Source organism: Oncorhynchus masou, chromosome 12 (assembly GCF_036934945.1).
Source record: "Oncorhynchus masou masou isolate Uvic2021 chromosome 12, UVic_Omas_1.1, whole genome shotgun sequence".
Lineage (NCBI taxonomy): Eukaryota > Metazoa > Chordata > Actinopteri > Salmoniformes > Salmonidae > Oncorhynchus > Oncorhynchus masou.
In genome coordinates this window covers 28,999,106-29,024,144 of record NC_088223.1, presented here as the reverse complement: position 1 = coordinate 29,024,144, position 25,039 = coordinate 28,999,106, and the positions used below count along the sequence as shown (strand labels likewise).

The window sequence follows — 25,039 nt, the reverse complement described above, 5'->3', positions numbered from 1 at the left end:
CACATTTAATATGCATTTCTATTACGCGACTCCATGATTAGCAATTCAAAAGCTGAAGAGAGGAGCGAATAGGACCCGATTTAACTTGGGGCTCGATGTGCAGTATGATATAACATGTCTGATCGAGGAAGGCTGTTTATCCCATGAACCAGCGGTCGAAGAAGATACACAAGAATACTCTATTGCCATAGTTAGGGTACACGGTAGACTACACTTCTCATCTGCATGTATGGCGATAGGAAAGAATCAATAGTTTCAAGGCTATTGTTGACCCAAAAAAACACACACAAATGCCCTGTATTTTAAACCCAGAATAGAAGTTGCAAGTAGCAGACAAACTATACAGTTTGTGTAATACTGCCCTCACATGGAGTACTTTTTAAAAGGCAAATGGTTGGGAAAATGACAAGTTGACAACATTCATGATAAACCATTTATTTTAATTTGAGTGCAAGTTGACCATTCATTTATACAATAGGTTTGCAAATCATTTTAAAGATCTCTTCATAAAAAACATCTGCAAAATAAGGGGATGCTTTTTCTGTACCAATTTCTGTAACATTATTAGAAAATAGCACTGTTGTAATACTTTAATCACATTTAAAAATACATTTTTGTTAACATTAGGAAGACATGCAGTATTTAATATAAAGTCAAATCTACAGGATAAGTTTATACAGCTGAGGCCAACCATTGGCCTACATACGAAGTAACATAATAAAAAAATGTTTAAGTAAAAATATATCCATGTTCCTGCTGCAGGCCTTCAACACCATCCGTGAAATAATTATAGTGCATGTAAGCTTTGTTAGGTCTTATTCAATTATTCTAATGTTTCAAATTGTACAATTACATTTTTTAACTTTAAATTCCCATTTTAACAATACGGTGCCTTATTGCTATGCCTGAAAAAACAATTAGTTAGCTTGTATTATTGGCTGTCAGAAATGTACAGAATACAGTAAAAATGCACATCATTGTATATGGGGAGAATGGAGCTGTTGAATAAGATCTAGGTCTATGTAAAACAGCTAGTAAGCGGACTAGTTGAGGCTACATTTGAATTTCCTTTAACTAAACCCGTCACTGATATATGTAGGCTACATATAGCCATTTCACATTTCCTCTGTACAGTTTTCATACCCCTCCATGTATTGTCCCAACATCGATAAGGCCAGTACCAGTGGGTACACACACACGTTGGAGGGTTTCACCAGTGTCATGTAGTCTAACAAAGTTCAGTATCTCATTTATTTGGACATCATTAGTACCACCGTGTACAAATGTCAACCATCATCATGATCAACAATCAATACGTACACAATTCTTTCCTCTTCTCAAATAAAAATATGGCAAAGTGTTGAGGGAAGTCTAAAAAGCAGGTGCAGAAGGCCTCTTGGGAATATTCTTACCTTAGGTAGCGACAGAGAATGTAGATGTGATGAACAAAACAGGATATTCTCTGTCAATCTCTGTCACTTTTGTCAGGCCTATCGTAAGCCACAATGTTGGCACAGGGAAGTAACAAAATGTCCTCTGAAATAGGCCTAAACCACCACCTCTGTTGTTCTCCACCTGCTCCCCCATGGGTCATTTTGTCAGGAAGCTCAACGCTGCAGTACAGTAGTACCAGTAGCCCCATGGTTTCATATCTGAGGAAATGGACCGATGGGACTCACCTCTAGTCCGTGGCTTCAACAATGACTGGATAGACCAAGGGACCACATCCACAAATTCATAGTCCATGGTCACAGATAGGCCATGGTTTCAGATACAGCCATCAATACTGTGCCTTCCGGGAGAGGAACAGGCTTGTTCCAGGACAAGGGAATGTGGGTATTGCAGTCACCAGGGGGTTTGTGCGTTCCATATTGGAGTCCTGCAAACCCCCGGCTCCGTATTGCATTTAAGTTCTTCTTTTGCAGCCAGGCCAGGGAGCACAGCTAAGGCCGATGGAATCTGAGGAGTGAGGATGGAGGAAAGTCATGATGCACACTGGCTCGGAAGATATAGGGCTGCAACTTACAACATTCAAAAACAGTTGAGTTTTAGAGAAATCCTGGTTAGTTTGGAGTTCCGGGATATAAGTAAATAAAATATGAATCATAAAGTTGGAAGAAATGTTGAAGTGTTCAGCTGAATCTGAGGAGTCATTTTGAATAATTTATAGATATTGGTGTAGTATAGGACACTAACCTGGTATAGATCCTGCTCTCTTCATGAACCTCCATCTCAGAGCTCTTGAACTCATTAAGTTCCTTGCGGATGGCAGCCTAGATAGAAAATAATAGAGGGGGAAGATGCATCACATAACACCGGAGTCACTGTACTGGCAGGAACAACCTAGAGCAGTTCTACTTTGTAATTCTGCACAGTACAGACAAATAGATCCAACGATTAGTGCCTAGACTTCAGGCTTTTTTCAATGAGAATCAATTGACAAGCAAGCCAGTGTCTGCTCTTCTCTCCAGCTGAGTCAGACAAACTCCCGCAAAAAAATAAAATGTCTCTTTCAGGACCCTGTCTTTCAAAGATAATTTGTAAAAATCTGAACAACTTCAGATCTTCATTGTCAAGCGTTTAAACACTTTCCCATGCTTGTTCAATGAACCATAAACAATTAATGAATATGCACCTGTGGAATGGTCGTTAAGACACTAACAGCTTACAGACGGTAGGCAGTTAAGGTCACAGTTATGAAAACTTAGGACACTAAAGAGGCCTTTCTACTGACTCTGAAAAACACCAAAAGAAAGATGCCCAGGGTCCCTGCTCATCTGCATGAACATTCCTTAGGCATGCTGCAAGGAGGCATGAGGACTGTAGATGTGGCCAGGACAATAAATTGCAATGTCCGTACTGTGAGAAGCCTAAGACAACACTACAGGGAGACAGGACAGACAGCTGATCGTCCTCTCAGTGGCAGACCACGTGTAAAACCTGCACAGGATCGGTACATCCGAACATCACACCCTCAGGATAGGTACAGGATGGCAACAACTGCCCGAGTTACACCAGGAACGCACAATCCCTCCATCAGTGCTCAGACTCTCAGCCTATTGCGGACAGAGGCTGGACTGGGGGCTTGTTGGCCTGTTGTAAGGCAGGTCCTCACCAGACATCACCGACAACAATGTCACCTATGGGCACAAACCCACCGTCGGACTGGTAAAATGTGCTCTTCAACGACGAGTCACGGTTTTGTCTCGCCAGGGGTGATGGTCGGATACGCGTTTATCGTCGAAGGAATGAGCGTTACACTGAGCTCTGTACTCTGGACCGGGATAGATTCGGAGGTGGAGGGTCCATCATGGTCTGGGGCGGTGTGTCACAGCATCATCGGACTGAGCTTGTTGTCATTGCAGGCAATCTCAACGCTGTGCGTTACAGGCAAGACATCCTCCCCCCTCATGTGGTATCCTTCCCTAAGTCTCATCCTGACATGACCCTCCAGCATGACAATGCCACCAGCCATACTGCTTGTTCTGTGCGTGATTTGTCAGTGTTCTGCCATGGCCAGCGTAGAGCCCAGATCTCAATCTCATTGAGCGCGTCTGGGACCTGTTGGATCAGAGGGTGAGGGCCAGGGCTATTTCCCCCCAGAAATCTCACAGCAAGAACTGCCAAATCTGGTGCAGTCCATGCGGAGGAGATGCACTGCAGTAGTTAATGCAGCTGGTGGCCACACCAGATAGTGTTACTTTTGATTTTGACCCCCCCTTTGTTTAGGGACACATTATTCCATTACTATTAGTCACATGTCTGTGGAACATATTCAGTTTGTCTCAGTTGTTGAATCTTATGTTCATACAAATATTTACACATGTTAAGTTTGCTGAAAAAACACACAGTTGACAGTAGGAGGTAGGAGTTTTTTTGCGATGGCACACATATCCAAATCCTGCCTCATATCCAAATCCTGGCACCTCAGAACTTCCATTCAATCATAAATATGAACTTCTCAATAGTTTAACTTGCCAATAAAAGTTCTACAAATTAAAAACAATAAAACCGCAAATGTCAGTTCTCATCTAAGAAATGGTGACGGATTTTAAACCTCTGAATAGCAGAAAGTATGCTATAATTTCTGCTTCAACCTCTTCTCCTAGCTTCACTGGACCAGGTAATATCCTGGGGACAACTCAGCACAGCCATTAAGAAGTGATTATATTGCATTCTTGGGATTTTTGTTTGACACAGTATGTGTCTGGAATTCAAAACCCTGCTGAAATGATAAAAGATCTCTCAGTATGAAGAGGTTTAAACCTCAGAAGACTTCCTGGTATAGATAAAGGTACAAAGGTTTAAAAGTGTATGACAGACTATTACAGTTGAGGAGCACACTTACCATTTTTTACAACCTTATATTCATCATCTCCAGGACCACCTCAACATATGAAAATAGCTATGTTTATGTTTTGTAGTAAAAAAAGATGACATCTACCAATTAGTAGACAATAAGGCAATTTGTAGTTAATGCATACTCATAGTTGGTCAAAATCACATGATGCACACTGATGTCATTGGAAACATCCATCTTCCTCCATCTTTTTTACACAAAACATATAAACGCGCCATTTGCAACTGATGTTGGGATGGTGCTGGAGATGATTAATATGAAGCTGATTTTTTTTTGAAAATGCCCTTTAACTGAGTCTCACCTTATCAGAGGGCGTGAGCTTGGTCCAGGGTTTGTCTGCACGGCGGTCATAGTCTTGAGTTGTGGTACACTCTACGTACTCATGGAAACGCAGGATCTTCCTGGCCTGAAGCTCTGCAATGGTGGGCCTCTGGGACAGCTGCCGGGTAGAAAGAAAGCATTTTAGTTCCAGACAGTCAGTGTGTTAAGTTAACACTTTATGGTGATTAGTTACATTTGAGTGTTTTATTTGTATATCTGTGTATGATTGTTTTGTCACCGGAGTGTGTGTATATATGCAGGATAATGTACTGTATCTTTGTGTGTTTTCATTCTGCAGTGTGTGTGTCAGGCTAACCTTTCTCGTTAGTCTGCGTTTGATCTCGCTCCTCTCTGCCCTGATATCAGCTTCGTTCCTGGCTACAAGAAGACCAGACAGAAACACCGCAGTCGGTTAGAGGACAGACAGAGACACCGCAGTCGGTTAGAGGACAGACAGACAGAGACAGAAACACCGCAGTCGGTTAGAGGACAGACAGACAGACAGACAGAAACACCGCAGTCGGTTAGAGGACAGACAGACAGAAACACCGCAGTCGGTTAGAGGACAGACAGACAGAAACACCGCAGCCGGTTAGAGAGGACAGACAGACAGACAGACAGACAGACAGACAGACAGACAGACAGACAGACAGAAACACCGCAGTCGGTTAGAGGACAGACAGACAGACAGAAACACCGCAGTCGGTTAGAGGACAGACAGACAAACAGAAACACTGCAGTCGGTTAGAGGACAGACAGACAGACAGAAACACCGCAGTCGGTTAGAGGACAGACAGACAGAAACACCGCAGCCGGTTAGAGGACAGACAGACAGACAGAAACACCGCAGTCGGTTAGAGGACAGACAGACAGAAACACCGCAGTCGGTTAGAGGACGGACAGACAGAAACACCGCAGTCGGTTAGAGGACGGACAGACAGACAGACAGAAACACCGCAGTCGGTTAGAGGACAGACAGACAGAAACACCGCAGCCGGTTAGAGGACAGACAGACAGAAACACCGCAGCCGGTTAGAGGACAGACAGACAGACAGACAGAAACACCGCAGTCGGTTAGAGGACAGACAGACAGACAGAAACACCGCAGTCGGTTAGAGGACAGACAGACAGACAGAAACACCGCAGTCGGTTAGAGGACGGACAGACAGAAACACCGCAGTCGGTTAGAGGACAGACAGACAGGAGACAGAAACACCGCAGTCGGTTAGAGGACAGACAGACAGACAGAGACAGAAACACCGCAGTCGGTCAGAGGACAGACAGACAGACAAAAACACCGCAGTCGGTCAGAGGACGGACAGACAGACAGACAGAAACACCGCAGTCGGTTAGAGGACAGACAGACAGAAACACCGCAGTCGGTTAGAGGACAGACAGACAGAGACAGAAACACTGCAGTCGGTCAGAGGACAGACAGACAGACAGAAACACCGCAGTCGGTTAGAGGACAGACAGACAGAAACACCGCAGTCGGTTAGAGGACAGACAGACAGAGACAGAAACACTGCAGTCGGTCAGAGGACAGACAGACAGACAGAAACACCGCAGTCGGTCAGAGGCGGGCAGTCGGTCAGAGGCGGGCAGGCAGGCAGTCGGTCAGAGGCGGGCAGGCAGGCAGTCGGTCAGAGGCGGGCAGGCAGGCAGTCGGTCAGAGGCGGGCAGGCAGGCAGTCGGTCAGAGGCGGGCAGGCAGGCAGTCGGTCAGAGGCATACAGAGAGAGACAGAGACAGACAGCACCCATATTCACTAAGCGTCTCAGAATAGGAGTGCTGATCTAGAATCTGTTTTTCCTTTTAGATCATAATGAATATGATTATATGGTCTGGGGGGACCTGAGCTTCTCCTGGTGTCTACACAGCACAGGAGTTGTTTTAAATCAGTCTTTCCCCTCTCGGGGACAAGGACGTCCGTTGTCTAAGACGAACTCTGCACATTGTGTAGTCCTTTTACAAAGGACAAAGCTTTTAAGTAGCGCTTTCAGAGTAGTCTGAGGACAACCATAAGACGTGAAAATGTTCCATTTTGGATACCTGAGCAGAAATATGTTTTCAAAAATATAATCTCAACTTCTTAAAAAGTGTTGACACTACCGTTTTGGTCCCAATGCTAAACTCAAGAACAAACAAGTGCAATGGTCAAATTACAGTGAAGCAAGCCATATCTTTTCTTGTATGGAAGTACTTTTACAGACCACTAGAGGGTAGACTGATGTATGGCAGATGTCTACAACACATTGACATCTCACACTGTATTAGATACAGTTTTGGTTACTAGTAAAACCAGGGAGATGCTTGTCTATCTAGATGTACCAGACATTAAAGCAACTGAGGAGGGGAAATGAATGAAGCATGAAGTTGATATTGACTGGAAACATAATAAAACCATGATATAAAAATGCAGACAAAAAATATGATAGCGAGAGAGTTACCTGGAAGGATGTTTCTCTGCTCCAACTCCTCTGCTGTGGGTCTCTGACTCAACCTCCTGATGAGAGAAACACAACACACGCCTGTTGATGATAGGGGAACACCCCCTCCCAACACACGCACACGTTCAGGATAGGGGAGCACCCCCTCCCAACACACGCCTGTTGATGATAGGGGAACACCCCCTCCCAACACACGCACAGGATAGGGGAGCACCCCCTCCCAACACACGCACACGTTCAGGATAGGGAGCACCCCTCCCAACACACGCACACGTTCAGGATAGGGAGCACCCCCTCCCAACACACGAACACCCCTCCCAACACACACGTTCAGGATAGGGGAACACCCCCTCCCAACACACGCACACGTTCAGGATAGGGGAACACCCCTCCCAACACACGCCTGTTGATGATAGGGGAACACCCCCTCCCAACACACGCCTGTTGATGATAGGGGAACACCCCCTCCCAACACACGCCTGTTGATGATAGGGGAACACCCCCTCCCAACACACGCACACGTTCAGGATAGGGGAGCACCCCCTCCCAACACACGCACACGTTCAGGATAGGGGAACACCCCCTCCCAACACACGCCTGTTGAGGATAGGGGGAACACACGCACCCTCCCACCCCTCCCAACACACGCACACGTTCAGGATAGGGGAACACCCTCCCAACACACGCACACGTTCAGGATAGGGGAACACACCCCTCAGGAACACACGCACAGGACGCACCCTCCCAACACACGTTCAGGATAGGGGGCACCCCCTCCCAACACACGCACGTTCAGGATCCCTCCCAACACACACACGTTCAGGATAGGGGAACACCCCTCCCAACGCACACGTTCAGGATAGGGGAACACCCCCTCCCAACACACGCCTGTTGATGATAGGGGAACACATCCTCCCAACACACGCCTCCCAACACACGCACACGTTCAGGATTGACGTTCAGGATAGGGGAACACCCCTCCCAACACACGCCGTTAGGGATAGGGGAACACCCCTAGGGGAACACCCCCCAACACACACACACGTTCAGGATAGGGGAACACCCCTCCCAACACACGCCTGATAGGGGAACACCCCTCCCAACACACGATGATAGGGGAACACCCTCCCAACACACGCACACGTTCAGGATAGGGGAACACCCCCTCCCAACACACGCACACGTTCAGGATACGGGGAACACCCCTCCCAACACACGCCTGTTGATGATAGGGAACACCCCCTCCCAACACCCCAGGATAGGGAACACCCCCTCCCAACACACGCCTGTTGGATAGGGGAGCACCCCCTCCCAATCACGCACATCAGGATATATCCCATCCCAACACACGCACACGTTCAGGATAGGGGAGCACCCCTCCCAACACACGCACACGTTCAGGATGGGGCCACACGTTCAGGATGGGAACACCCCCTCCCAACACACGCACACGTTCAGGGATGCACACGGGATAGGGGAGCACCCCCTCCCAACACACGCACACGTTCAGGATAGGGGAACACCCCCTCCCAACACACGCACACGATCAGGATAGGGAACACCCCCTCCCAACACACGACGTTCAGGATAGGGGAACACCCCTCCCAACACACGCCACGTTCAGGATAGGGAGCACCCCTCCCAACACACGCACACGTTCAGGATAGGGGAACACCCCCTCCCAACACACGCACACGTTCAGGATAGGGGAACACCCCTCCCAACACACGCCTGTTGATGATAGGGGACACTGTTGATGATAGGGAGCACACCCCCTCCCCAACACACGCAGGATAGGGACTGTTCAGGATAGGGGAGCACCCCCTCCCAACACACGCCAGGATGTTGAGGATAGGGGAACACCCCCTCCCAACACACGCACACGTTCAGGATAGGAGGATACCCTCCCAACACACGCACACGGGAACACCCCCTCCCAACACACGCACACGTTCAGGATCCCAACACACGCACACGGGAACACCCCCTCCCAACACACGCACACGTTCAGGATAGGGGAACACCCCCTCCCAACACACGCACACGTTCAGGATAGGGGAACACCCCCTCCCAACACACGCCTGTTGATGATAGGGGAACACCCCCTCCCAACACACGCACACGTTCAGGATAGGGGAACACCCCCTCCCAACACACGCACACGTTCAGGATAGGGGAACACCCCCTCCCAACACACGCCTGTTGAACACACGCACACGTTCAGGATAGGGATCCCAACACACGCACACGTTCAGGATAGGGGCACCCTCCCAACACACGCCTGTTGATCAGGATAGGGGAACACCAGGATAGGGGAGCACCCCTCCCCCAACACACGCACTGTTCAGGATAGGGGAACACCCCCTCCCAACACACGCACTGTTGATGATAGGTTCAGGATAGGGGACACCCCTCCCAACACACGCACACGTTCAGGATAGGATAGGGGAACACCCTCCCAACACACGCACACGAACACCCCTCAGGATAGGGGAACACCCCCCCCTCCCAACACACGCACACAGGTTCAGGATAGGGGAGCACCCCCTCCCAACACACGCACACGTTCAGGATAGGGGAGCACCCCCTCCCCACACACACGCACACGTTCAGGATAGGGGAACACCCCCTCCCAACACACGCACACGTTCAGGATAGGGAACACCCCTCCCAACACACGCACACGTTCAGGATAGGGGAACACCCTCCCAACACACGCACACGTTCAGGATAGGGGGATCAGGATAGGGGGAACACCCCCTCCCAACACACGCACACGTTCAGGATAGGGGAACACCCCCTCCCAACACACGCAGGACACGTTCAGGATAGGGGCACACCCCCTCCCAACACACGCACACGTTCAGGATAGGGGACCCTCCCAACACACGCCACCCCCCAACACACACAGGATAGGGAGCACCCCCTCCCAACACACGCACACGTTCAGGATAGGGGAACACCCCTCCCAACACACGCACACGTTCAGGATAGGGGAACACCCCAGGATAGGGGAACACCCCCTCCCAACACACGCCTGTTGAGGATAGGGGAACACCCCCTCCCAACACACGCACACGTTCAGGATAGGGGAACACCCCCTCCCAACACACGCACACGTTCAGGATAGGGGAACACACGCACACGTTCAGGATAGGGGAACACCCCCTCCCAACACACGCACACGTTCAGGATAGGGGAACACCCCCTCCCAACACACGCACACGTTCAGGATAGGGGAGCACCCCCTCCCAACACACGCCTGTTGATGATAGGGGAACACCCCCTCCCAACACACGCACACGTTCAGGATAGGGGAACACCCCCTCCCAACACAGGATGATAGGGGAACACCCTCCCAACACGCCCCAGGATAGGGAACACCCCCCAACACACGCACACGTTCAGGATAGGGGAACACCCCTCCCAACACACGCACACGTTCAGGATAGGGGAACACGTTCAGGATAGGGGAGCACCCCCTCCCAACACACGCACGTTCAGGATAAACACACGCACTGTTGGGGAGGGGCACCCCGTTCTGTTCAGGATAGGGGATCCCAACACACGGTTCAGGATAGGGGAACACCCCTCCCACACCACCCTCCCACCCCTCCCACACGCACACGTTCAGGATAGGGGAACACCCCCTCCCAACACACGCACACGTTCAGGATAGGGGAGCACCCCTCCCAACACACGCCCACGTTCCCACCCCTCCCAACACACGCACACGTTCAGGATAGGGAACACCCCCTCCCAACACACGCACACGTTCAGGATAGGGGAGCACCCCCTCCCAACACCCGCACACGTTCAGGATAGGGGAACACCCCCTCCCAACACACGCACACGTTCAGGATAGGGGAGCACCCCCTCCCAACACACGCACACGTTCAGGATAGGGAGCACCCCCTCCCAACACACGCACACGTTCAGGATAGGGGAGCACCCCTCCCAACACACGCACACGTTCAGGATAGGGGAACACCCCTCCCAACACACGCACACGTTCAGGATAGGAACACCCCCTCCCAACACACGCACACGTTCAGGATAGGGGGGATACACCCCCTCCCAACACACGCACACGTTCAGGATAGGGGAACACCCCCTCCCAACACACGCACACGTTCAGGATAGGGAACACCCCTCCCCCACGCACACACAGGATAGGGAACACACGTTCAGGATAGGGGAACACCCCCTCCCAACACACGCACACGTTCAGGATAGGGGAACACCCCCTCCCAACACACGCACACGTTCAGGATAGGGGAACACCCCCTCCCAACACACGCACACTGTTGAGGATAGGGGAACACCCCTCCCAACACACGCACACGTTCAGGATAGGGGAACACCCCTCCCCCTCCCACACGTTCAGGATAGGGAACACCCCCTCCCACACACGCACGTTCAGGATAGGGGAACACCCCTCCCAACACACGCACACGTTCAGGATAGGGGAGCACCCCCTCCCAACACACGCACACGTTCAGGATAGGGGAACACCCCCTCCCAACACACGCACACGTTCAGGATACACCCTCCCAACACACGCACACGTTCAGGATAGGGAGAACCCCCTCCCAACACACGCACACGTCAGGATAGGGGAGCACCCCCTCCCAACACACGCACACGTTCAGGATAGGGAACACCCCCTCCCAACACACGCACACGTTCAGGATAGGGGAACACCCTCCCAACACACGCACCTGGGATAGGGGAACACCCCCTCCCAACACACGCACACGTTCAGGATAGGGGAACACCCCCTCCCAACACACGCAGGATAGGGGAACACCCTTCAGGATAGGGGGAACACCCCCTCCCAACACACGCACACGTTCAGGATAGGGGAACACCCCTCCCAACACAACACAGGATAGGGGAACACCCCCCCCCAACACACGCAACACTGTTCAGGATAGGGAGCACCCCTCCCAACCCTCCCAACACACGCACACGTTCAGGATAGGGGAGCACCCCTGATGATTCAGGGATAGGGGAGCACCCCCTCCCAACACACGCACACGTTCAGGATAGGGGAGCACCCCCTCCCAACACACGCACACGTTCAGGATAGGGGACACACCCCTCCCAACACACGCACACGTTCAGGATAGGGGAACACCCTCCCCCACGCACACGTTCAGGATAGGGGAACACCCCTCCCAACACACGCACACGTTCAGGATAGGGGAACACCCCCTCCCAACACACGCACACGTTCAGGATAGGGGAACACCCTCCCAACACACGCACACGTTCAGGATAGGGGAACACACCTCACCAGGATAGGGGAGCACACGCACTGTTCAGGACACCCCTCCCAACACACGCACACGTTCAGGATACACCCCTCCCAACACACGCACACGTTCAGGATAGGGAACACACGTTCCCCTCCCAACACACGCACACGTTCAGGATAGGGGAACACCCCTCCCAACACACGCCACGTTGAGGATAGGGGAACACCCCCTCCCAACACACGCACACGTTGAGGATAGGGGAACACCCCCTCCCAACACACGCACACGTTCAGGATAGGGAGCCCCCCCCTCCCAACACACGCACACGTTCAGGATAGGGGAGGGGAACACCCCCTCCCAACACACGCACACGTTCAGGATAGGGGAACACCCCTCCCAACACACGCACACGTTCAGGATAGGGGAACACGCACACGTTCAGGATAGGGAGCACCCCCTCCCAACACACGCACACGTTCAGGATAGGGGAACACCCCCTCCCAACACACGCACACGTTCAGGATAGGGGAACACCCTCCCAACACACGCACACGTTCAGGATAGGGGAACACCCCTCCCAACACACGCACACGTTCGTCCCAACACACGCACACGTTCAGGATAAGCACCCTCCCAGGCACACGTTCAGGATAGGGAACACCCCTCCCAGCACACGACACAGGATAGGGGAACCCCTCCCAGAACACCCCTCCCAGCACACACCCGTCTCTGGATGTAGTTACCTGTTGAGCGTAGTACCGATCTTGTTCCTGAGTGCCTCCCACTGCTCTCTGCTCTGCCAACCGACTCCGTCCTGTCCTTCTCCTTCCTCCTGCTCCTCTCTCTCCTGCTGTCTCTCCAGCTTCAAGGCTAGGGTGTCCTTCCTCGTCACACGGCTCGCCAAGGCACCTGGGTGGTGCAGACAAAAATAGACACAGTTTAACTTGGAGCTCTGCATCACATTAGACTAGTCATTTTCAAGTAGTAAAATGCATACAATGAAGGAAGAAAATCAAAAGACACAGGCTCAAATTTAATTCCCCTTATTGATGTTCACTAATAATGAGTGTCTTCCTAATAGTATTGTACTTTCTTTTACTTCTGAGATTGAAATCAACACCAGACGCATGTGATATCAACAGACTTCAGATCTACAATAAACACCAGACCCATGTGATATTATCAACAGACTTTAGATCTACTTACTTGGTGGATCTTCGTCCTCGTCTTCATCGTCATCTCTGTAGAGGATGGGTCCGTCAGAGTCCGTCTCCTCTTCACTGCTGTCTCCGTGCCCCCGGCCCTCTGGGATCACACTGACCCTGGGTTCCCCCATCAGACCCCTTCTGCTCCTGGGCTCCAGCTCAGGCTGCCTGGGGGGCTGGGAGGGCAGCATCCGCCTGGGGTGAAGCTTCTCCAACTCCTCCTCTATGTTGAAGTCATCATCCTCAGGTCTGGAGAGAGGGATCGAAAGAAAGAGGGACAAATGCAAACAATTGAGTCTGACTCTGTTGAATAGTGTATGATCGTGTGTTTGAAGTATGTCTATAATTTTTCTGTTATGATTGGAGCCACATTTTTAGCTCAATATTGTTCCAGTTGATATTGTGGTTAATAGACATGCTGTGACATTATGGAAGCATGATAAGTTCAGCACTCACAGTCTGAGCAGTTCTATGGTGATGGGTAGAGAGCGTCGGACTCCAGCCTCAGTGAGGAACTCTGGAGGGGACTCAAACAGCATGGAGTGGGCTCTCTGGGATCCGTCTGGGTTAGCCTGGGCCAGGCTGGGGGAGCACAGGGCCCGCTGGATCAGGATGTGCAGGGGGATGGCTGGGACTGAGGCTGGGGGGTGGTTGGGTGGCTCTGTGGTAGGGCTGGGAGGATCCTGCTGATGGATAGGGAGGGGGACGGAGACAGAGTTGGGGAGAGGTAGGTGGGGGTGGGAGCTAGGAGTGGACATGGGTATATGGGACAGAGGTCGTGGTACAGGGTCAGAGGTGGGTAGTTGGAAGCCTACTGCCTTAAGGGTGTCCCGATTGGCATCTTGGTCAGCGCTGGGGGGTACAGAGACAGTAGGTATGGGGACTGGAACAGGGGAAGAACGAGATGGGGAAGAACGAGATGGGAAAGAGGTCTCTGCCTCAAGGGACGTGTCGTCGGAGAGGCTCTTGGTGACCGGGGTCATCCTCTTGGGCGGAGTGGGTGGAGAGCACCTGGTGGGGGCAGGAAACACGATGACACCACTGCCAGCCTGAGAGAACTCCGCTATGGAACAAAAAACACACAACAGAATGAATAATGGTCATTTACAAGGACAGAACTTAAGCAAACTGGTTAAAAGGATTATGATGAGTTGTTTAGTTTCATGAAGGCACAATGCATTTTTAACCTGTGGATGGATGGGATATATTTTTTAAATCATGATGATATCAAATGTGGATATTAGCAGCATGGCCCATATCTTATCCTATGGTTCAGATGAAAATCATTCCGTGCAGTATCAAAACCGGAATTTGAAAACAACCTGAAAAGCATTTTACTAGTCTTAATCCATTATTTTCAAGTCATTTCACACGCCTCAGCAGTCTTTCTTGACCTCTCTTTAAAGTCAAAGAAGACAACCAACAAGCTGGGGCACACTGCCTGGCAGTTAGCCTAACTTCCATGCATTGTTTTCATTCCAACCAAGTCAAGTTAGTTCAGTCAGTTCAGCCACAACTCAATCTGACATGCAATGAATAAAGTGGGAGACGATCAATCTTTGCTGGTGGTGCTTCACATCACTTGCTATGGGCAGAACGGGGAACAGTTGTTTCAGTGTTCCTGGCAGACTAACCCATCAGACTTGGTTGTGTCACAACACGTGCTGTGGAACGGTTACGGTTATTCAGTGCTAAGCCCATGGATGGACAGCGTAACAGTGTGGCATGGCAGGCTTGTGCCCCTCAGGACAGGGTATCTGAGGCTTGTTCAGCCCGTCGGTAGCGGAGGTTGGTGGACAGGGAGGAGGCCCAGCTCCCCCTGCCTTCAACTTGTCCAGTCGTGCGGAGGATGGGGACTGTGGACCCTTGAGGCTCCATTCAATGTGGATGCTGCCAGAGATGAGTGAGGTCAGAGGTCAAGGCCTTCAGCGGGCTGGTTGAAGGTGCGGGACACTGAATAACTGGCCACTGTTGCCCAGCTCGGCAGATTGTTACGTCAATATCTAACATATTATATCTAATATCTAACCTAAAGATAGGCTTCGGATATAGAAAACTGCCAGGCAGCATGATTGTCTGTTGACAGACTGGTGAGGACGTTGGCCTATTGTATGTATATACTGTGATACATAAACCTGCTCTCTCTTGCAGTGACAGAATGGATGTTTGCATTCTGTGGATCCTGTATGGTATACGACCAATGGCAGGGTTACATAATCATTAGCCAGGAGACATGCACTGTGTGTCAGTGTAGCAGTCAATCAGAATACAGACTCAGAAAGCCTCAGGGAGGAGATCCACATAATGATTACTAAAAATTCAGCTGTACACAACTCTGTCAGCCAGATGTGATTGTGAAGTAACGTATCTATGAGGACTATATGCACTCAGAATGGCATAGGACTTTCCTAACTGTGTCACAACTAGGGCTGTGGCGGTCACGAAATTTCATCACAGGGTGATTGTCAAGAAAATAACTGTTGGTCTCATGGTAATTGACCATTAATTTAAAAAACACATTAAGCATCTCCTGGCTTCCACACACAGCCTAGAAACCACTGACATGTGCTGAGCGGTTAACAACGAAGTAGGTACTCCTATATGCTTAATTTAGTGTTAATAATGTACCTTTAGTTGTTCTACAAACATTGGGCTATATGTTAAGATGTTTAATACATTGTAAGGCTGCATGATGCGACTACTGATGATTTCAAAAAAAGTCACTTGAAAGGCATGAGCTCTGCTTTGTTTTTTTGCGCAGGCTGTTCACACTTCATCAGTCTCTCATTCACAATTTGAGAAGCACCTGATAATGCTTTGAATTTCCCGGCGGCATCCCCTTTGTGTGGAAATAATGTACCCTAAAAAGAATCCATGCCTTTTGCAGGCCTTCTCCCTGAGTGCTGCCTGCTTCACACCATAAGCACAGCAATGCACACGGCAGTAGACTAGAAGCGCCAATGTTACATTAGTGGGAAAACCGCTTTATCAAAAGTGACCACAAATGCAGTTATGCATGTAATGCTTTTATTAGGTTCATTTTTAAATGGTGAAAATGATCTTCCCCAAACTTGAAACTCGTGCTGCTTATGTCTGCCAGTTAGGCTCCACACCGGTTGGAAAGCGGGTTCATGTACTTCATTTTAAGGAGCTATTTGGTCATTTTAGCTGTGATGCAAACCTTATCAAAACATATTGGCCTTTGGGCTAGGCTACATTAGGTGTGGACGAGGACTCGAAAAAGTTAAAATAAGAAAAAAGCATTGTTTTTTGCCTTAAGCTGGGCAATGTTCACAGGTGATAATATATCATTCACAAGTGATAGGCTAATATTGTCACCCATCAGACTATTCTTGATGTAATCTTGTCTTTACATATACTAAATAATATTTGTGAAATGTGTTTTGATTTAGAATGGACCATTGTCATGCATCTGTTTTAAAAACAGGGGCAGGTGAAAAAATACATGTAATCTTTGCACTTAAATAGGTAATGGAGGACGCTTTTCCTGTAGTTCACTTTAATACCAACCAGGTAGGCTATACTCCTGTTGTAAAGATAAGCAATGTTCTTAATATTTGCTCAATATTAGGAAAGTTGAGAAATAAATACAGTAGGCCTAGTAGGCCGCCGGCGCGGCAGGGTAGCCTAGTGGTTAGAGCATTGGACTAGTAACCGGAAGCTTGCAAGTTCAAACCCCCGAGCTGACAAGGTATAAATCTGTCGTTCTGCCCCTGAACAGACAGTTAACCCACTGTTCCTAGGCCGTCATTGAAAATAAGAATTTGTTCTTAACTGACTTGCCTAGTTAAATAAAAGGTCAAATTTAAAAAAATAGAAAAATAAATATAGAAATCTAATGGGATCCACCTCTCTTTAATTGAGGCCATCACCATTTTATAGCCTATAGAAATGTTGCGCAACATGAGCTCATGGGCTCTCATGAAGTCTTTGATTAGATTTTCATTGATGCCAGAGTGATTAGAAGGATAATAGAGTGCTGAGTACCTGGCTGTTAGCAAGTTTGGTAGGCTACTAATTACCGGTCACCACAACAGCCCTAGTCACAACAACTGTTACTATACAGACTGTTGGAATGGGCTCCAGACCTAGGGCAGCGGATATGGAAAACTGAGGCAGCCAATCAGAGCCCTGGATGCTCTGGAGTTGCTCCAGGCCTGTTGGAAGAGCGCCAGCACAGCATTGTGTGTGTGTGTGTGTGTGTGTGTGAGAGCTGAACTGGAATAACCCCAGTAAAGAAAAGCCCTTGCCTTCCCCTCTCTTTGGAGACTGTCTCGCTGTACACAAACTGCAGACTAGGGCCTTTTCTTGTTTGTACATAAGTCTGTCCTCCGCCCTCTCTACTCTGTGACCGGAAAACCGATGAGTGGTCGAGGAACGTGTCAATTCGTTAGTAGGCATATGGAAGATGGTCCTCCCCTCCTCAATAGCCTTGTTTTGCCGAAGAAGCACAAGTATATCTTACTCAAGTCCTTTACGGAAGAGTTTTAAACTCTGCCACATACCATTGTTTCCTCGAAGGAGAAAATGATGCAAACGTTTAAAAATTATATGCTAATTATCATTTTATCTACAAAAATGTCTTGCTAAACTAACATAAAGTAATAAAAACCAATTATACATTTATTTTGGGATCCACCCCTGTAAAAGTAATTTGCCTGATGTGAGTGGAGGACAGTCATTTCATACAAACGCATTTTCTTCCACATTCCCTCTCCTCGATTAACTTAAGACTTTTTTCGAAAGGATGTGAGAGAGGATGCAGGAGTTGAGCAAATCCAATTGAGAAAATGCCTAAGTACTGCATAGAACACCCTGTGTTTCAGAACACATCGAGACCAACCACTATACTGCAGGAGGACATATTCTGTTGAAACAGGACACTTAGAAACACCAGAGTCATTGATTTGGGTTCAAAAAGGTCAAATGTAATTGTAACACTTTACTTGAGGGGTACCGGACTTACCTCATCCATAAACCTACGCAAAACAATGATAACCAGTAACATATGGAGTGAAACAGCAGTACATACAGGGAGCAGAATCAGGGTAAACTCACCAAGCGGAGCGAGGTTGCTGTTGCGGTTGGTGGGTTTGGGTGGGGGTACAGGTGGCTGCTTGGCATGGGGGGGTACAGGGGGAGGGGTGGCCGACTCTCCCGGGGCGAAGGATGGGGGTACATGGCTGAACCGCGCAGGGGGGACGGGGCTGGGAGGAGGGTCATCACTGATGACCAGGGAAACAGTCCTGGGTGGCTTGGCCACCGCTATTGCAGAGGAGGTGGAGGAAGTTGAGGAGGAGGAGGAAGAAGGTGGGGTGGAGGTCCGGCCAGGCTCCGTGGAGGTGGTAGTGGTGGGTTGGCCCTTGGGAGGGAGCATGGTCTGTTTGGCAGGAGGCTGAGCTCTCCAGGAGGAAGAGGAGTTAAAGGCGGAGTCAGGGTCTGGGGTGGGGCCTGGGGCAAAGTGGACACCAGTGGACTCTACAGACAAAACACGGAGACCGACAGAGACAAAACACGGAGACAGACCGGATGTCAGAAGGATAATAAGTGTTTCTATTCCACCTGGTCCTTGGGGCTCAAAGTGCAGCCTCAAACACACACTGTTACTGTACAGTGCTGAACACAGAGCTGAGATAAGCTGCAACTCAACGTTAGTTAATCTGTTAAAAAGCTGCTTATTGTCTAACTAAAGACGGATACTGGTCAAGTCCTCACACCTTTCAAAGGGGTGAGAACAAGGAGATTTACAAGTTACCATATATACACAACACAGTAGATTTGAAAGAATCTCCTAGACACTCAACTAGCAGACACTGCCCTTGCAAAGTGCCCAATAAACTGCTTTAAAATTATTTTTTCCACTAATAATTGAACTTCAACACCTGAAGAGCAACCTTCAGACGTACAAGTGAGAGGATTTACTTACACATCCCAGGCAGTTTCTTACCTGCTCTTCCGTGGGTCTCCCCTCGTTTGGTCTCCTCAGATGGCATGTACCTGGGCAAGGTGCTTCCACTGTAAGTCTCGGAGGCAGGGCGGACCTTGCTACGGCGGTCCTCTGAGGAGGTCTTCTGGAAACTGGGCCTCAGCTCCATCTCAGAGTGGGGTCTGACCACCGGACGACTCCCTTCTACAGGTCTCAAGACAGTCTCTGTTTTCCCAGTCCTAGGACTCCTTCTCCTGTCCTTCTCCTCTCCATCGTCCCTGCGATCACGAGCATCTCGCCTTTCACAATCGATTCTCTTGTCATCCCTCCTCTCTCGATCATCTCTCTTCTCCTCCTCTCGATAATCTCTGTCCCTCCTTTCCCTGTCATCTCTCCTGTCTCTCTTTTCCTTGTCTTTATCATCCCTCCGTTCGCCTCCCTCCCGGTATCTCTCCTCCCTCTGATCCTTTCTTTCTCTCTCATCACAAGGATCTCTCCTCTCTTTCCTTTCCTCTTTCAAATCTCTCCTCTCTCGCCTCTCCTCTTTCCCGTCTCGCCTCTCCTCTTTCCCGTCTCGCCTCTCCTCTTTCCAGTCTCGCCTCTCCTCTTTCCCGTCTCGCCTCTCCTCTTTCCCGTCTCGCCTCTCCTCTTTCCCGTCTCGCCTCTCCTCTTTCCCGTCTCGCCTCTCCTCTTTCCCGTCTCGCCTCTCCTCTCGCTTGTCCTCTTTCCCCTCTCTCCGATGCTTCCCATCCTCTGGAGCAGGTCCTCTCGGTAGTGACCCTCCTTTCCTCTCCGACACGTCAGAGGGCAGTCTGCTCCGTCTCTCCAGATCTATGGCCGATAGCCTGGCGTGCGAGTCAACGTCCAGTGGGGCTCGGTTGGAGCGAGAGGCATCGGAGGACACCCTGATCCTGCTCCGGGGGTCGTCTGAAGGGACAGTGCCCCGCCGGGGGTCCACTCCCTGGGGCAGCCAAGTGGGGTTGAGCCCTGGGCCTGGCTCCCCCCGCGACCCCCTCACCCCCGACTCTGAGACCCGGTCAACGTCCATGGATACTGGCTGGCCATTCTTCACCCCGGGAACTTTGGAGTGGTTCACATCGTTGCTCTCTGTCACACAGAAACACATACGGATAAGGAATTTGAGGTCAGCAAAGATATTCTCTACATCAATATTCTCTAAAATTGTTACCCTACTATAGTTTTGTTTCTCGTTCATAAAATATAGGCCACTAGTATCTCTGTAGGTCCTTTACCTATCAGGGCCCGTATGCACATAGCATCTCAGAGTCGGAGTGCAGAGCTAGGATCTTTCCATTAAATCATATTCATTATGATCTAAAGGGCTTTGTGGATACGGGCATTGGTCTGCATACCATTCTCTGGAAGTTCTTTCAGCACTCCCCTGTCAATCAGCTCCTGACGAGGTCTCCTTACCGAGATCTTCCTCTCCAACACTGAAAGTAAACAAATGTTTAATTTTCCCGTAACAGAGGTGGCTTGATGAGTAACATTGTCTGAGACCATGAAGACTTGAGCTGACTTAAGATAACAGGTCCTTACAGTTGTACAATCCATACATCAAGGTTACTATTTCTAAAGGGTAGGTACCTATTGAGGTTTCCAGAAACGTCTCACTGCTCTTCTTCTTCCTCCACTTCCAGGGCTTGAACATATTGCCAAAGCTGGAGAACTTGCCCTTGCGTTTGGAGGGAGGGGTTTCACCTGATGAGTTCCCCCCCTCGCTCCCTGTCGTACTATGCTGCAAGTCCACCTCATCATCTAGAGAGGGAGAGAGGGAGGGGAATGGCATGATGCTTATTACAAGATATAAGATGAAGGCAAGGGGGATAGAAAATTATAATAGGCCTACTGCTGCCCTATTCGTAAAAAGGGATTGATTTTCCTCTATAGACTGGGCCCTAACTAACTCTACAGTATGTCTTCAACAGTAACGTTACAGTATGAACTAGGCCTGAGCTGGTTGTTGCTACATTCCATTCTAATGTTAAAGTACAGTCGTGGCCAAACGTTTTGAGAATGTAGAAATTAATATTTGCGTCAAAGTTTTCTGCTTCAGTGTTTAGATATTTTTGTCCGATGTTACTATGGAATACTGAAGTATAATTACAAAGGCTTTTATTGACAATTACATGAAGTTGATGCAAAGAGTCAATATTTGCAGTGTTGACCCTTCTTTTTCAAGACCTCTGCAATACGCCCTGGCATGCTGTCAATTAACTTCTGAGCCACATCCTGACTGATGGCAGCCCATTCTTGCACAATCAATGCTTGGAGTTTGTCGGAATTTGTGGGTTGTTGTTTGTCCACCTGCCTCTTGAGGATTGACCACACGTTCAATGTGATTAAGGTCAGGGGAGTTTCCTGGCCATGAACCCAAAATATCAATGTTTTGTTCCTCGAGCCACTGTTATCACTTTTGCCTTCTGGCAAGGTGCTCCATCATGCTGGATAAGGCATTGTTCGTCACCAAACTGTTCCTGGATGATTGGGAGAAGTTGCTCTCGGAGGATGTGTTGGTACCATTCTTTATTCATGGCTGTGTTCTTTGGCAAAATTGTGAGTGAGCCCACTCCCTTAGCTGAGAAGCAACCCCACACATGAATGGTCTAAGGATGCTTTACTGTTGGCATGACACAGCACTGATGGCAGCACTCACCTCGTCTTCTCCGGACAAGCTTTTTTCCGGATGCCCCAAACAAATCGGAAAGGGGATTCAGAGAAAATGACTTTACCCCAGTCCTTAGCAGTCCAATCCCTGTACCTTTTGCAGAATATCAGTCTGTCCCTGATGTTTTTCCTGGAGAGAAGTGGCTTCTTTGCTGCCCTTCTTGATACCAGGCCATCCTCCATTAGTCTTCGCCTCACTGTGCGTGCAGATGCACTCACACCTGCCCGTTGCCATTCCTGAGCAAGCTCTGTACTGGTGGTGCCCCGATCCCGCAGCTGAATCAACTTTAGGAGACGGTCTTGGCGCTTGCTGGACTTTCTTGGGCGCCCTGAAGCCTTCTTCACAACAATTGAACAGCTCTCTGTTCAATTGTTCTTGATGCGATAAAATGGTTGATTTAGGTGCAATCTCACTGGCAGCAATATCCTTGCCTGTGAAGACCTTTTTGTGCAAAGCAATGATGACGGCAGGTGTTTCCTTGCAGGTAACCATGGTTGACATAAGAATAACAATGATTCCAAGCACCACCCTCCTTTTGAAGCTTCCAGTTTGTTATTCAAACTCAATCAGCATGACAGAGTGATCTCCAGCCTTGTCCTCATCAACACTCACATCTGTGTTAACGAGAGAATCACTGACATGTCAGCTGGTTCTTTTGTGGCAGGGCTGAAATGCAGTGGAAATGTTTTTGGGGGATTCAGTTCATTTGCATGGCAAAGAGGGACTTTGCAATTAATTGCAATTCATCTGATCACTCTTCATAACATTCTGGAGTATATGCAAATTGCCATCATACAAACTGAGGCAGCAGACTTTGAAAATTAATATTTATGTAATTCTCAACTTTTTGCCACGACTGTACAGAGTGTTATACTAGACCACAATACAGACTTAGCCAGGCTTAAAGCTGAAGGCTGCTCTGAATTCCACTCTTATTGGCTGCCGAGTTTCTAACATTGAACTGAGACTTCTCCCCACCAGCATGGAAAGAGTGTGGGATGGTTTCAATATGGTTTCAATACAAACATAAGCCCAACACACTTCCTGTCAAAAGTACAAACATAATTACTACAGAAACTGCAGACAGAGAGCAGAAAAAACAAACAAGCAACACATTGGAGAGGATAAGGTTCGTCTCCCAGAAATCATGACTCATAACTGGTCTCCAGCTGATGACGTCACATGCTGCTGTAAACCATGCAATAGAGCAAGGAAGACTTATTATGGGCGTGAAATATCCACACATTCTTAGGTGATAAGTCAACCACACGTACACACACTTGCTGCACAAGAGGACAGTGCTTAGGACATACAGCATGTTGATGGTTGACTGACTGAGTCACTCCCTAAGGAACAAACCAGGAAGCTTTGAATTGCATGAGATCTATATAAAAACACCAGACATATGTTACAGTCATCGGCCTTATATTGATGAGGTCACAACAGTCCAGTCTATGGGCGACAGTGGCAATTTGCATCCTCAATTTCATTCATTCATCCCTCTGTATTCTGACTCTTACCAGAAAACACCCTGGCATGAGAAAGAGGGATGAAAGGTAAGCGGAGAGAAACCGATCGAATTCACTTGATTGTCTGTGTAAAATTATCAGACAGACAGAGACAGAGACAGACAGACACATGTATATCATGCCCCTAAATAGTAAATGAATGCTAAAAACAGCATACCAGTGCAATTCACTGAGGGCGTTTGTTAAACAAATAGATAATGTTATAAAAGACGGGTAGAGAGAGGGAGAGAGAGGAAAGAGAAAGAAAGCGGGAGAGCAAAACAGCAAAAAGAGAGGGGTCGGAGACAAGACATGGGAAGTCGTGCGAAACGGGGCCAGGATTCATAAGGGGGGAAATTAGAGTGTTGATATCCCTGTGGAAGGCAGGCACCAGTTCCACAGAAAACAGTTTGAGAGTGAGCGAGACAAGCCAGTCAGTGCCAGCAAAAACATAACAATTAGAGAATCCCACCAGAACTTTGAGGTCAGTTGTTTTGTCTGTAGCATCTAGCCTGAAGATTACGTCAGACCTAATGCCAATATTCATCTGAGAATATGCATCTAGTATGCATAATATATACTGTAAATACTGTAGTTCCACATCCAGGCCACATGGTAATTGTGCTGGTCTGGAAACAGTGAACACTCAGAGATGCAGTTCCCAGCAATACTGTTGTTCTTCTCAAGGTTAGTCTAAGCTAAATGTAGCAGCAGCAAAGCTCAGGATATTACATTTCATTTGGGTACAGACAGTTCCATACAGGAACAACTGAGGAATCATACTTTATCATGGTCACAAGAACTATCAATACCAACTGAACTTCAAAACACCAGCAATCACTATGCCAAGTTACCATAACTGTCAGCTTAGCTGCACTGTATAGTACATTAACTCATTTCGGATGAAGTCTAAGCCTTAGTTTACGTTGCTGTGAATGATTCATCTCATTCAAAATGAGTGTTCCTTTTTAAGTCCCTTCAAATGCACAACCATGTATCTCTTTGAGATAAACAAGTCTGTTTGTCCGTTTAGTTCCTATATGGGTCTCGTGTGATCCCCAGTTGACCAAGAGGTCCTAACCTGAACTGTATGGCACTGCAGTGATGTGGGGGACAGGGAGCGGTGGTGGGCATTGAACCTTCCCTCTGTCAAACACATTAGCCTCACAGCTGTTCCTGGACAGACAGACACTAATTGGTGCTGGAAGGGACTCTGTGTGGGGCGAGGCGTACTTGTGTTACAATAGAACGCGACAACGTGAGAAGAGAAAACAGGTATCAGAGTTGGGGAATAAAAGG

The 25,039-nt window shown here is 48.8% G+C and overlaps 1 protein-coding gene across 10 annotated transcripts in view; it reads right to left on the bottom strand.

The window, feature by feature from the left end:
- Nucleotides 1-419: 419 nt before the first annotated feature.
- phactr4a (phosphatase and actin regulator 4a) overlaps nt 420-25,039 on the bottom strand; it is a 54,806-nt gene continuing 30,186 nt past the window's right edge. For all 10 annotated transcript variants that reach the window (XM_064980133.1, XM_064980138.1, XM_064980132.1 and 7 more), the window contains 12 exons: nt 21,152-21,322; nt 20,917-20,997; nt 19,565-20,650; nt 18,676-19,095; nt 14,053-14,659; nt 13,598-13,845; nt 13,135-13,300; nt 7,131-7,186; nt 4,998-5,059; nt 4,662-4,799; nt 2,197-2,273; nt 420-1,959 (listed from right to left, as the gene is read on the bottom strand). In XM_064980133.1, coding sequence (XP_064836205.1) covers nt 1,944-1,959; nt 2,197-2,273; nt 4,662-4,799; nt 4,998-5,059; nt 7,131-7,186; nt 13,135-13,300; nt 13,598-13,845; nt 14,053-14,659; nt 18,676-19,095; nt 19,565-20,650; nt 20,917-20,997; nt 21,152-21,322 — 3,128 coding nt within the window. In that variant the 3' untranslated portion in view covers nt 420-1,943. The remainder of the gene's footprint in view (nt 1,960-2,196; nt 2,274-4,661; nt 4,800-4,997; nt 5,060-7,130; nt 7,187-13,134; nt 13,301-13,597; nt 13,846-14,052; nt 14,660-18,675; nt 19,096-19,564; nt 20,651-20,916; nt 20,998-21,151; nt 21,323-25,039) is intronic.